Here is a 10,637-nt window from a genome sequence, read left to right as displayed (position 1 = left end):
GGAAACTCGGATGTATTGGAATTTAGACAATATAATTCCTCAAATTAAAGTCAAGTCTAATACAACAAGTTATATATGAGAGTAGACTTACAAAATAATTATAAGTAGTTGTTTCTCAATTCTAATCAAACATAATATTAAAGTTGGGGAACAAACGGTTATGCTCTCCTAGACACTAGACTAATCGAAATAATCTGGTTTGGAATAGCAAACACACTCCGCCCACAATTCTGTTCAGTAATGCAATGGCATTTTTATCGCGGTGGTAGCAGGCACAAGTCTTTGGTCAAACCTCTTCTCTGCATGGGATTCTGCGATTCTGATGCTGGAAATCACGAAATTGGAAAGGAGAATATTGAGTTTGGAAGAACCTACTGGAAATTAATTTGTATAGTTTCTTTTTACTTTTTAATTTTGACCTCTTCTAGTCAAGAAACTCTTATTTTTATTTGTCTATGACTCTAAAGAAGTATGCAGCCCAAATTCGACGAAAAAGCTAAATAAGGACCTTATCTATAACAGAACCAATGATTAATGGCTCAATGAATAATTGTTCAAAAGCTTGATAGGACTTAATTATGCTTTTTGTCATAAATAAATAAAATGTATACAAGTTAAATTCATATTTCTTACAATATGACTGGGAAAAGAAGCAGAATAAAGATTAGTGTTTAACTAATTAATTAATTAATTAAGTAATGGTGTTTTCTGATATTAAAATATGTATTAATTATCAATCTTGAATGGTTGGCCAAGCTTGATCAGCTTGTGACTTAACAAAATTGGCCAATAGCTTTATCTCTTCCTCTTGCAAACGTGGTCCGAAAGTGCATTGTCCTCTTGGACTGCAATTTTCACCGAATCCCTGCACAATTAATAATTATTATAATTGATATCATGCGAATATAAACATGTGGCATTTATGAAGTTCGAACCACCATTCCGAACAGAAAAAATAACACGTGGAACCATCATGGAATACAGTCTTATGATCTCGGCTCGAGTGATCTCTATTGATCTCGTCAAAGATCGGCCCTTTACAGCAATCACGATCAATCATGTGAATCACGAACCAAGTGGGTTTGAAGAATACTGAACCCTGATTTATGGACGCACGTTCACCTATCAATAGGTAACACGTTGCACGCTCCGTTCCAAAGTTTATAACCGTCTCTCATAGCTCGATCAAGGTACATTACTTAATTCATTTTCATTAAGTTTATAATATAGATTTGATTTACTGTTGTGATCATCCCTAAATTTTCCTTCAAATTTGACTTATACGCATCGGAGCCGATTAGTCGAATTTCATCCCCTTTGACCTTATTTATATCCAATTGCATGGACTTCTTAAGTGGCTGCGCCACCATCCCGAGTCGGGTCTTCCATACTTGGCTCTACATCAGGCTGCCCGGCAGCCACATCCGCCTCGGACACATCCATTAGAGGGGTTACCGATGATTATTAAAAAAAAAAAAAAAAAAAATCGAACGCCAAATACAAAATAAACTTGTATTTGCTTCTCTAAATACATAGCACATGGTTAGAGTTTGGAAAACTTACAGGCATTCTTCCCTTCCCAAAATAAGTAATTTTGTATATTTCTTCTTCGGTGTCTACTCCGTTTCTGCATTTTCAAGTCACTCTATTTTATTAAAATAATACATTTATATTTCTTTTTCACAATGTAAGTCCATTTTTAAACATATAATTATAACGCTAAATAATTTACTAATTCCTCATTTTTACCTAACACGTTGTTTTGTCCTCTATTTTTAAAAACATATTATAAGGTCTCTATCCTTTGTCATTGTTAACGTCCTTCTATCTATTTATTTTTTTTAGATTTTTCACCATTATATTTAACATAAATAGACAAACAGAAAATAACAGAATAACATGGTCATTTTGTATCGTATTATGACTGTCCTGAAACCTAAGATATGTTTGATTAAAAATCTTATAAAAATAGACAAAAGAATCAAAAAATTAATATTAATAAAAGATAGAGACCTTTACAAATATGGGAACTAAACAGTGTGTTACATAAAAAGATTGGAACTAATAAATTATTTATCCGGCCTGTTTATATATATATTGTTTCACGATTTGATTTTCAAATTTAAACCCGGCCCAGCCCGAACCTAGTTAAATTGATAACAGGTTGGACTGGACTGAAATTATGTATCAAAAATTTAACATCAACATCAACAAGTTTGTATTAAGGGGGAAATAATTTTTTATAAAGAGACGTTTAATTATATTTGTTAAATATAATTGAATATTTATTATTATGAGATAAAAATATTTTTGGAACATTTGTTACCTTTGCAGGTCCTCCGTAAATAAGGTTGCGCCCTGATATGAATGAAGGAAATTATTTTCTTTGTTGTTAGAAATAAAAGAAAAGCCTGATACTTCCACAGCCCCTTAACTTGTCCAAATTGGTCATTTTACCCTCTCAACTAATCGAATTTCTTATTTACCACCTTAACTCCATAAAAGTGGTATTTCTCAACCCCTCAACTTGTCCATTTCTCCCCCCAACTCATAGAATGTTCTATTTACCCCCTTAACTCCATAAAAGTGGTATTTTTCACCCCTTACAATCCGTTATCAAAGCCTAAATTGATAACCTTTTTTAAACGTTAAACCTATATTTATGTTATTTTGTAAGTGGAACCTAAATTGATATTTCCCTAAAAATCATAGGCCTATTTTGGTACATTATCCTTATATATAATGTATTTAACTTGTTTATATTAATGTGCTTGTTATTTGTATTTTTTATTCGTTCTTTCTCTTTTCAACTTTTTTTACTACTATAAAGGGATAAGAAATACAATTTTTATGGAGTTAACAAGGTAAATAGGATCATAAGTGGTGAGAAATAGCACTTTTATGGAGTTAAGGAGGTAAATAGGATATGCGATGAGTTGAGAATGAGTAAAATGACAAATTTGGACAAATTAAGGGGATGAGACATACCATTTTTATGGAGGTAAGGGGGTAAATAGGACATTCGATGAGTTGGAGGGGTAAATGACCAATTTGGACAAGTCAAGGGGGCTGGAGAAACATTAAACCTAAAAGAAATTATATAGAAATGAAAATATTTTAGCACTCCTAAAACTTTTCCATTTTTATTGAACTTACAAAAAAAAAAAAAAAAAATTTACTTATAACAATTCAAAAGTAATTTTGTATATATTTGTTGGAGTAAATTACATTCGTATTCGTGGTATATAACTTTTGTCCATTTTCATATTTTGATGTACAACTTTCAATTTTGCACATAGAACTGTATAATCTTTTGATGACCTCCCACTAAAGTGTACAACCGGTAATTATGACCGGTCAACACGCTACGTCAGCAATATGACTTCCTTGAAAGTCAAAATTGCTGACGTAGGTCAATTTTTTATTTTTAAAGAGGTCAAATTGCTGATGTAGCGTGTTGATTTCACGTTGACCCGATTGTACACTTTAATATATATAATTATAATTAATGGAAGGTCCAATATATCGGATATGATATTAATGATTAAATTCGAAAATAATAATAATAATAAAACTCACAGGTTGAATAATGTTACCACCAGCATCGTGACAACCAATGCAAGACCGACTGAACAATGTGGCTCCTCTTTGTATTTCTGCACTCATTTCTCCTACTGATTCTGCATCAAAATTTCATATTCAAATCTCATTTTTCGTTAATTAAATTTAATTAACTTAAAATTCGATGAATTAGTAAGCTAAAAAAAATTACCTTATCTCTCAATTAATAAACATACCTTTAATTATCTCTACTACAACATGATATTGAAAAAATACAAATATATCTGTACTCATTAAAGAAAAACATTAAAATAGTCCAATTTTATCCTAGGGCGTAAAAGAGAATTGATTATTGAAAAAGGACAATATAGAAAAAGCAGCAGGGGCATAATCGGGTAGTAAAGTAAAAATGGAGGGGAGAAACAGAACCTGGAGGGAAGCAGAGAGGAGAAAAAGCAAGAATAGAAGCCATTAATGGTGTAGCCAAGCTCTTCAACAACTTCGAATCTTTTAGCTTTAGGGAGACTTTCTCCTTTCTTTCTCCTCGCTTTTCCTTTTCCTTCACAATCCATCAATTATTTTAATTTTTCTTTAGAACCACAAATCGAAAAATATTTTTGAAGAGAGAGAGAGAGATTCGAACAGTAGATGAGAAGAAAGAACAGAGTGGAGTTGGAGTTGCAGTTGCAGAGCCGGAAATGGCTGAGAGAATCCGCATTTCCAGAGTGAACGTTTCCTCTGGCTCTCTAGACTATATCCGTCCGGTGACTTCCGTGTGGATAAATAAAATTTAGTTTTGCCAAAAAAAATAAAATATATTTTGCACTTCACGTGCACTTTAATAAGTAAATTCTACGTACACATTAAGATGCATGTAATTAAAACTAATATTTTGCATATTAAATATTCCTTTTTATCTTATAAAATTGAAAAGATTAAAAATATGCTAATATGTAATTTATTTTATTAAATAGGGAGAAGTTTCAAATTGCCTATATTTTTTTTTTTTAACGTATTTTTTTTTTTAAAATAAGTGTAAATTTAACTCTAACATATAAAATAATTAAATTTTATTAAAATTAATTTTACTCGACCTAACAAAAAAACAAATCAGTTTAACATACTTAATCTGTTATTTAACTAGCACTTTTTTTAGATAAAAAAAAGTACTAGTTAAATAACAGATTAAATGTTACTATCTATCAGCACAATTATAAATAATCTGCCAAAATATATGAAAACACTTCAACATATCAAGTACGTTTATATTATTTTGTTAATATAAAATTAATCTTTCTTGAAAATATTGAAGATTCCGACAAAATTTAAAATGAATTTACACTAAGAGACAAGATTATTAAAGGATTAGAATAAATAAATAAAAGTGGAGATGCTTCCCACTAAGAGACAAAAGATTATTAAAGAAATAGAATACAAAAATCCTCAAAATCCCAGAAGAAGAATAACTTCAAGAACCAAAACATTTCTACTTATTGTGTCCACAAGAAAAAGAAATCTCATGTCTACCATATCTTAAACTGCAGAGGCCTTTTTCCAGATGGAGAAGATCCTGGACCAACAAGTGAGACTGTTTAGACTGCAATTCTGTTGCAAGGTGAGATGGCCTTAAGACAGTGAATCAAACTGAACTCAAGAAAATAAGAAAGAAGAAAAAGGAGCTTCCCGACGAACCGGAACCGAAAAGATGAGCAAGAATACACCTAATCTATCTAATAATATTTGGGAGCTCAGAATCCAATCTCTTCTTCAACTCCTTCAACTTCATCGAGACCTCTGCCTTCTATTCTGCCAAAACTATTGATTAAGAAAACTATACAAGCTTTAAAATAAGTGCAGTGACACAAGTAGGCTTTGAGGTTTAGAATCCCGATACCCCATCTTACTCTTAGACTGCATTACCCTCTGCCCAATCCAAGACGTAATCGACTAGAGGAGACATGGTTCCTTCGGATCTATTAGAGCCTTCCCTATGCAATGGTGCTTTCTAGTTCGTATCTGTGGTGCGCCCTATCGCCCGAAATCTAAGCGATGGAAGCGTCACTATCTGTGTTTAGCCGTCAGGCGTATCCCCGTTAACATTGAAACTGTGGTTAGCATTTCCTTCTTTGGGAGCAGGGTGTCGCACGGAACTTCATTCTTTAATAGGGCTAAGTAGAGTAGCGCCTTCTCTTTTCTTACTCGAGGATTGCTTTGATTAGACTCCTTTGCATTGGGGAATACCTTTCGCCTTACTAGATCTGTTAAAACAGTGCAACAAACTCTTTTGATGACTAAAACTCAAGAGAAGCTGCACCCATTTATGATTAGATTCTATATCAGAAGAAACAACACTTTTGAAGTAAAATATAGCCTGATCCATATCTACAAACCTTAAGAGTTGGAAGATTGAATTTCATAGACTCCTCTCCAAATGTACAAACACGTTGTCTTTCCAAGACGTTCAGATCATAATGCAGTAGGCCATTCTTAGAAACGGGTCGAATGAGCTTCTGCAGAGATTAGATTGCCTCTTAATATTATGAAGATAAACATCTGAGTTTTCTTTTACTTTATTTTTTCCCTTTTGCATGTTTTGTAATTATATTACTCCCTCCATTCTCAAATAAGTGTCGTTTTAGAATTTTCACACAAATTAAGAAACACAATTAATGTGCACTTAAATTAATAAATTTACATGGATTAACTAAATAAAAATTCTCTCTCTTGTAATGATTGGAGAAGAAACTTTGAAAGCTTAAAAAACACATAAATCAAGAAAAAATTTAAATGCTTAGACCAAAAACCTATACTAAATTTTATTGAAAAACGAAAACGACACTTAAAAAAGAACAAAAACAATTATCTAAAACGACACTTATTTGAGAATGGAGGGAGTATTTATCTATGGCTTAATACATCATTTGCCCCCTGAACTTATACAAAAAGCTTGATTGGCCCCCTGAACTTTCAAAGTGTTCCGATAGCCCCTGAACTTGCATAAAATGTTCAGTTAGCCCCCTGAACTTACGTAAAATGTAATCAATTGATCACTAAGTTGCAAAAAAAAGTAAGTTAACTACGGAAAATATATTGCACTCGTCTTAAAAAAAGTAAAACAATCAAGATCGGGGTATTACGGTTGTAATATTAGAGAATACAAGGTTTATAGTTGAGCAAATATTAACTTCATTTTTACTCTCTTCTTGAATTATGTAATAACATTCTAAGACACGTGGAATACATCTTCCGCATTTAACTTATTTTTTTGCAACCGAGTGATCAATTGATTACATTTTACGCAAGTTCAAGGGGCTAACTGAACATTTTATGCAAGTTCAGGGGGCTATCGGAACACTTTGAAAGTTCAGGGATCAATCAAGCTTTTTGGACAAGTTCAGGGGGCAATTGATGTATTAAGCCTTTAACTATTGAATCCTATACATGAGATATACCTAGTCACAATTTCATAACATGATAAAGAAAGAGTACTGCCTAGAAAAATATTCAAGGCTAAACACATCAGGCCCCCCTGAACTTACTTAAATGACCTATTATCCTCTGAACTAGCTTAAAATGGCACATTCGCCGCCTAAACTTGGTTAAAGTGATACGCAATTCAACTTGCCTAAATCTTCTCTTAAGCTGCCACGCAGAGATAGAGGGTTAATTATATCACATTAAGCAAGTACAGAGGGCTAATAATCCTTAAAGTTCAGGGGAAAATTGGGTGTTTTTGTCCAAGTTCAAAAGGGTCCTGATGTATTCAACCTGTATTTAAAGATATATCTAAATGAGTTTGAAGCTAACCTTAGATACTGCTCAGGAGGAAAATAAAAGTCCTCAATTTTTCTGGACAAAAGCTGAATAGTAATAGAGCTTGCATTTGGGAGGTCACTAAAATCAGGACACTATGAACTACATCATCTCAATGGGAATCAATAGGAGTCTTCAGAAGCAGTTCTCACAGATTGATGACCATAGATCCATATTACTGTAACAATTGATATAGGCCCCAAGTAAACTAATTGAGAAGGATAAACTGAATCTCAACCAATTTGTTTCCAAGTGCAATCATGGTGCTCCGTCTTCTGATATCTGCAGAATATAGTTAAATGCTTGAGGAATAAACAGAAGACAGACATCCAGAAACAGAAATGGGTTATATTCCTCTTCTCCCACAAATGAATTACGTTACTGATGACTATACCTTCTTTTTAGTTCCATGCAGAAATTGCCTCAAACTATAAAATGCTTCAATGCATCAAGTCCAAGCTCTATCATGGCTACTTCTGCATTTGTATAATGCACAAGATGTAGACATTTAGCTGTGCATCAATTTTGCAGTTCCCCATGAATTTCTCGGATCAATAACTTAGAACTATCAATAACACGCTTACTGTCAACAACTATATAGCGGGACAACTCATGTCTAGGAGCTGGCTTGAATTTTCGTAGTTCTGTAAGGGGGTTTGTTATCACATATGTACTGCATATCTCTTTTGCTGGTTGGACATGCTTCCACCAGAAATCAGAGAGTGCTATTTTCAATACATCCCAGTATTCCACATCTCGGTATATCCTGAATAGACTGCTTCCATGAGGAGTCCACATATAAAAGTCCATCCAATCTCTATCCAGTATTTCCATTAAACCCTGGGCTTGAGGAATATGGAATAGAGGAATCCGCTTCCAAGGTGCTGCCCTGCTCATATCCCCACCGAAATATGGACACTTTATTTCCAATACACCTCGGTCAGGTAATCCATAAACTATTCTGTCAACCACCCCATCTGGTGAAGCTGCTAACCAATCATCTTCCGGATTCTTCTTCCCGTGGACCTGAAATTTAGGAAACAAAACAGTATTTCCTGTAATCAGTTTATATCTTTCCAATGCTTCTTCTTCTTTGATGTTGCTCCAACAAGTAGCAAGGTTACCAGAAAATGGTTCTATTGCACCAAGTTTCTCTAACCAAAGCTGGACCCTTCGCTTGGGAAAAAATCCAATAGCCCCAGCAAATGTGCTTGCTGTCAGTTTATGCTTTCTTTCTTCTTGCCAATTTTTGAACCAATGCTGAAGGCTGCTTGCCTTGAGAATTGAAGAAGTTTTAGCAGATTGAAAATGGCTTAGATCTTCTTTTGAGGGATGATTGTGGCACTCAGTATTAACACTGAAGCTCTCTCTCGAGTAGTTCCTTATGCTACTAGCATTCAAAGAAAATGCAAAAATGGTAAAGCTGCAACTTAAGTTATTATACGACAATTGGATGGTTTGTGTAAAGCAAGATAGATGTTCTTCACTGCACAAGAAAAATAAAATGTCAGTAAAGCCAAAGACACATGCATATTAAGAATATCAATAATAATATGATATACAATCTCCACCACAGCAAAACGTATTTCATAATTGTGCCTTGAGAAATCTTAAATTCAGAGTTGAGATATAAGAAAAAAAAATTGAGTAAATTGTTATTGTGTGGTTCAAGGATAAAAACAAGCTCTTTCAATGATTTCACACTTAAAACTGTATTATATATGCAAAATTAGACTCCTTGATAGCAAATGTTACTTGAGACAAATACTCACTAATTTAACATAAAGCTAATAGAAATTGGGGACTAACGGGGTATTGTTGGGAGGGATATAGGAGGTGGGATAGGGATAAAAAACACGAGATAAGTTATTCCGTGTTTGTTTGGGAGATAGAAAAGTGAGATGAGGGATAAGCCTCTTATCCCTCAAATCCTATACCCAAGAAGGGATGGTATAAGGAGGTGGGATAAGCTCCTACAATTTTAATAGGATGGGAAAGTCCGTCTTATCCCTCAAATTAATGTTATGTAGTTTAAATAAGGTTAAAATAGTAAAATGTATTATTTTATCCCTATCCCTATCCCTATCATTGAATAATAAGTATCATACTTTTATCGTTATCCCAACCATTTAAGTATCATACTTTTATCGTTATCCCAACCATTTATGCTTATCCTTGTCCATATCCCAATAAAATAACAAACGCCCCGTAAGAACATCTTTTTCAAGCTCAATTTCTAGTCCGAACTTCCACTTATCATACACACAGAACACAACTAAACATACCACTATGACTCAAACAGAAATTGCTTTAGAAGATATTGAACTAACCAGCACCAAAACCACATAAATATAAATGTGTATGTGAGAAGTATTTAAACAACAACTCACCGGGCTAGTCTGCAAGCAGTCTGACGCATAGTACTTATATGCACATTTATGAAAACGTGCTGACACAATGAATTATACAACACCTTTGTTGCTCTAAATCCAGTGTCTGCTTGTACAGGAGGCGTATAGATAGAGTACTTGACAAAACACCAACTACAATAAGTATCGAGGTCGGCTCCTCAACCTGAATAAACTTTCCATTCTGACCTATAGGGACATCAATAGTCCCTGAATTCATTTTGATAGCAGACGCAGAACCGGTGCGAAACTTGCTGATTCATCCAAATAAGACCTACTTCAGCGATGAACCAAAAGTTCCCTTCCTATTTTGCTTGCAATATAATAAGGAGTATAAGATAATAAAATGCACAAGTAAGAAGCTCCGTAAGTTTCAAACAGGGAGCTGAGAAAATCGTAGCCTGGAGAAACGAAGACAGAGAAGAGTATCAGGGATTCCGTAAAGAAATGCGAGTAAATAAAAATAGAGATCAGCAGCAAGAATAAGAAAAAGAAAAAACATACCTTGTGAAGGACAAGAAGAAACGGCGCAAAAGATGAAGCTTTGCAGTGAGAAGAACAAATGGGGGAAGGGCGGTTGATTATCGATATTGTTAATTGGGACAGAGGAGGGAAATAACATTTTTGGCCAGGATAATATCGTCCTTAAAATTATAGCATTTTATGTTTATGTTTATATTTTTTAGGCCTAATACACAAATAACCCATGAACTTGTCCAAATATTGCAACTGCCTCCTCTAACTTTCAATTGTAACAACTTACCCCTTAAACTTGTCCAATTGTAACAACTTACCCCTTAAACTTGTCCAATTGTAAAACACAACCCTAAATTGCTGACATGGACTGCAATTGAA

The 10,637-nt window shown here is 33.9% G+C and overlaps 2 protein-coding genes across 7 annotated transcripts; both read right to left on the bottom strand.

Moving 5' to 3' along the window:
* Positions 1–568: 568 nt before the first annotated feature.
* On the bottom strand, positions 569–4,376 carry LOC136206324 (cytochrome c6, chloroplastic). Of its 3 annotated transcripts, none has more exons than XM_065997344.1 (7): positions 4,205–4,376; positions 3,991–4,120; positions 3,798–3,845; positions 3,597–3,680; positions 2,327–2,358; positions 1,564–1,627; positions 569–865 (listed from the first exon to the last, which is right to left on the bottom strand). In XM_065997344.1, exons 1-7 carry the CDS (start codon positions 4,277–4,279, stop codon positions 855–857), a joined length of 444 nt encoding a protein of 147 aa, XP_065853416.1. In that variant the 5' UTR covers positions 4,280–4,376; the 3' UTR covers positions 569–854. The 3 variants fall into 3 exon arrangements, with proteins under 3 accessions (XP_065853416.1, XP_065853413.1, XP_065853414.1); XM_065997341.1 differs by having other exon boundaries at positions 3,580–3,680; positions 4,205–4,372; XM_065997342.1 differs by lacking the exon at positions 3,798–3,845 and having other exon boundaries at positions 3,580–3,680; positions 4,205–4,371.
* Positions 4,377–4,858: 482 nt separating this feature from the next.
* Positions 4,859–10,384, bottom strand: LOC136206663 (uncharacterized). 4 transcript variants are annotated; one of them, XR_010676375.1, is made up of 7 exons: positions 10,287–10,384; positions 9,765–10,183; positions 7,769–8,860; positions 7,369–7,656; positions 5,952–6,071; positions 5,456–5,869; positions 4,859–5,362 (listed from the first exon to the last, which is right to left on the bottom strand). XR_010676375.1 is itself a non-coding variant. In XM_065997809.1 (3 exons), exons 2-3 carry the CDS (start codon positions 9,791–9,793, stop codon positions 7,894–7,896), a joined length of 996 nt encoding a protein of 331 aa, XP_065853881.1. In that variant the 5' UTR covers positions 9,794–10,183; positions 10,287–10,384; the 3' UTR covers positions 7,664–7,893. The 4 variants fall into 4 exon arrangements, 1 of the variants encoding a protein (XP_065853881.1); XR_010676373.1 differs by having other exon boundaries at positions 4,860–5,869; XR_010676374.1 differs by having other exon boundaries at positions 4,860–5,819.
* Between the last annotated feature and the right edge of the window lie 253 nt (positions 10,385–10,637).

Source organism: Euphorbia lathyris, chromosome 9 (genome assembly GCF_963576675.1).
Source record: "Euphorbia lathyris chromosome 9, ddEupLath1.1, whole genome shotgun sequence".
NCBI classification, from domain to species: Eukaryota; Viridiplantae; Streptophyta; class Magnoliopsida; order Malpighiales; family Euphorbiaceae; genus Euphorbia; species Euphorbia lathyris.
This window is presented reverse-complemented; position numbering and strand designations above follow the sequence as displayed.

Bases quoted from the DNA above. Each gene is read 5' to 3' on its own strand.
- LOC136206324 (XM_065997341.1), bottom strand. From the start codon at position 4,279: ATGCGGATTCTCTCAGCCATTTCCGGCTCTGCAACTGCAACTCCAACT. The intron at 3,681-3,797 runs GTATGTTTATTA...ATTTTGATGCAG, and splicing joins TGTAGTAGAGATAATTAAAG to AATCAGTAGGAGAAATGAGT. The intron at 2,359-3,579 runs GTGAGTTTTATT...CATTCATATCAG, and splicing joins GTGGTAACATTATTCAACCT to GGCGCAACCTTATTTACGGA.
- LOC136206663 (XM_065997809.1), bottom strand. From the start codon at position 9,793: ATGCGTCAGACTGCTTGCAGACTAGCCCG. The intron at 8,861-9,764 runs GTGAGTTGTTGT...TTTCTTGTGCAG, and splicing joins ACTGCTTGCAGACTAGCCCG to TGAAGAACATCTATCTTGCT.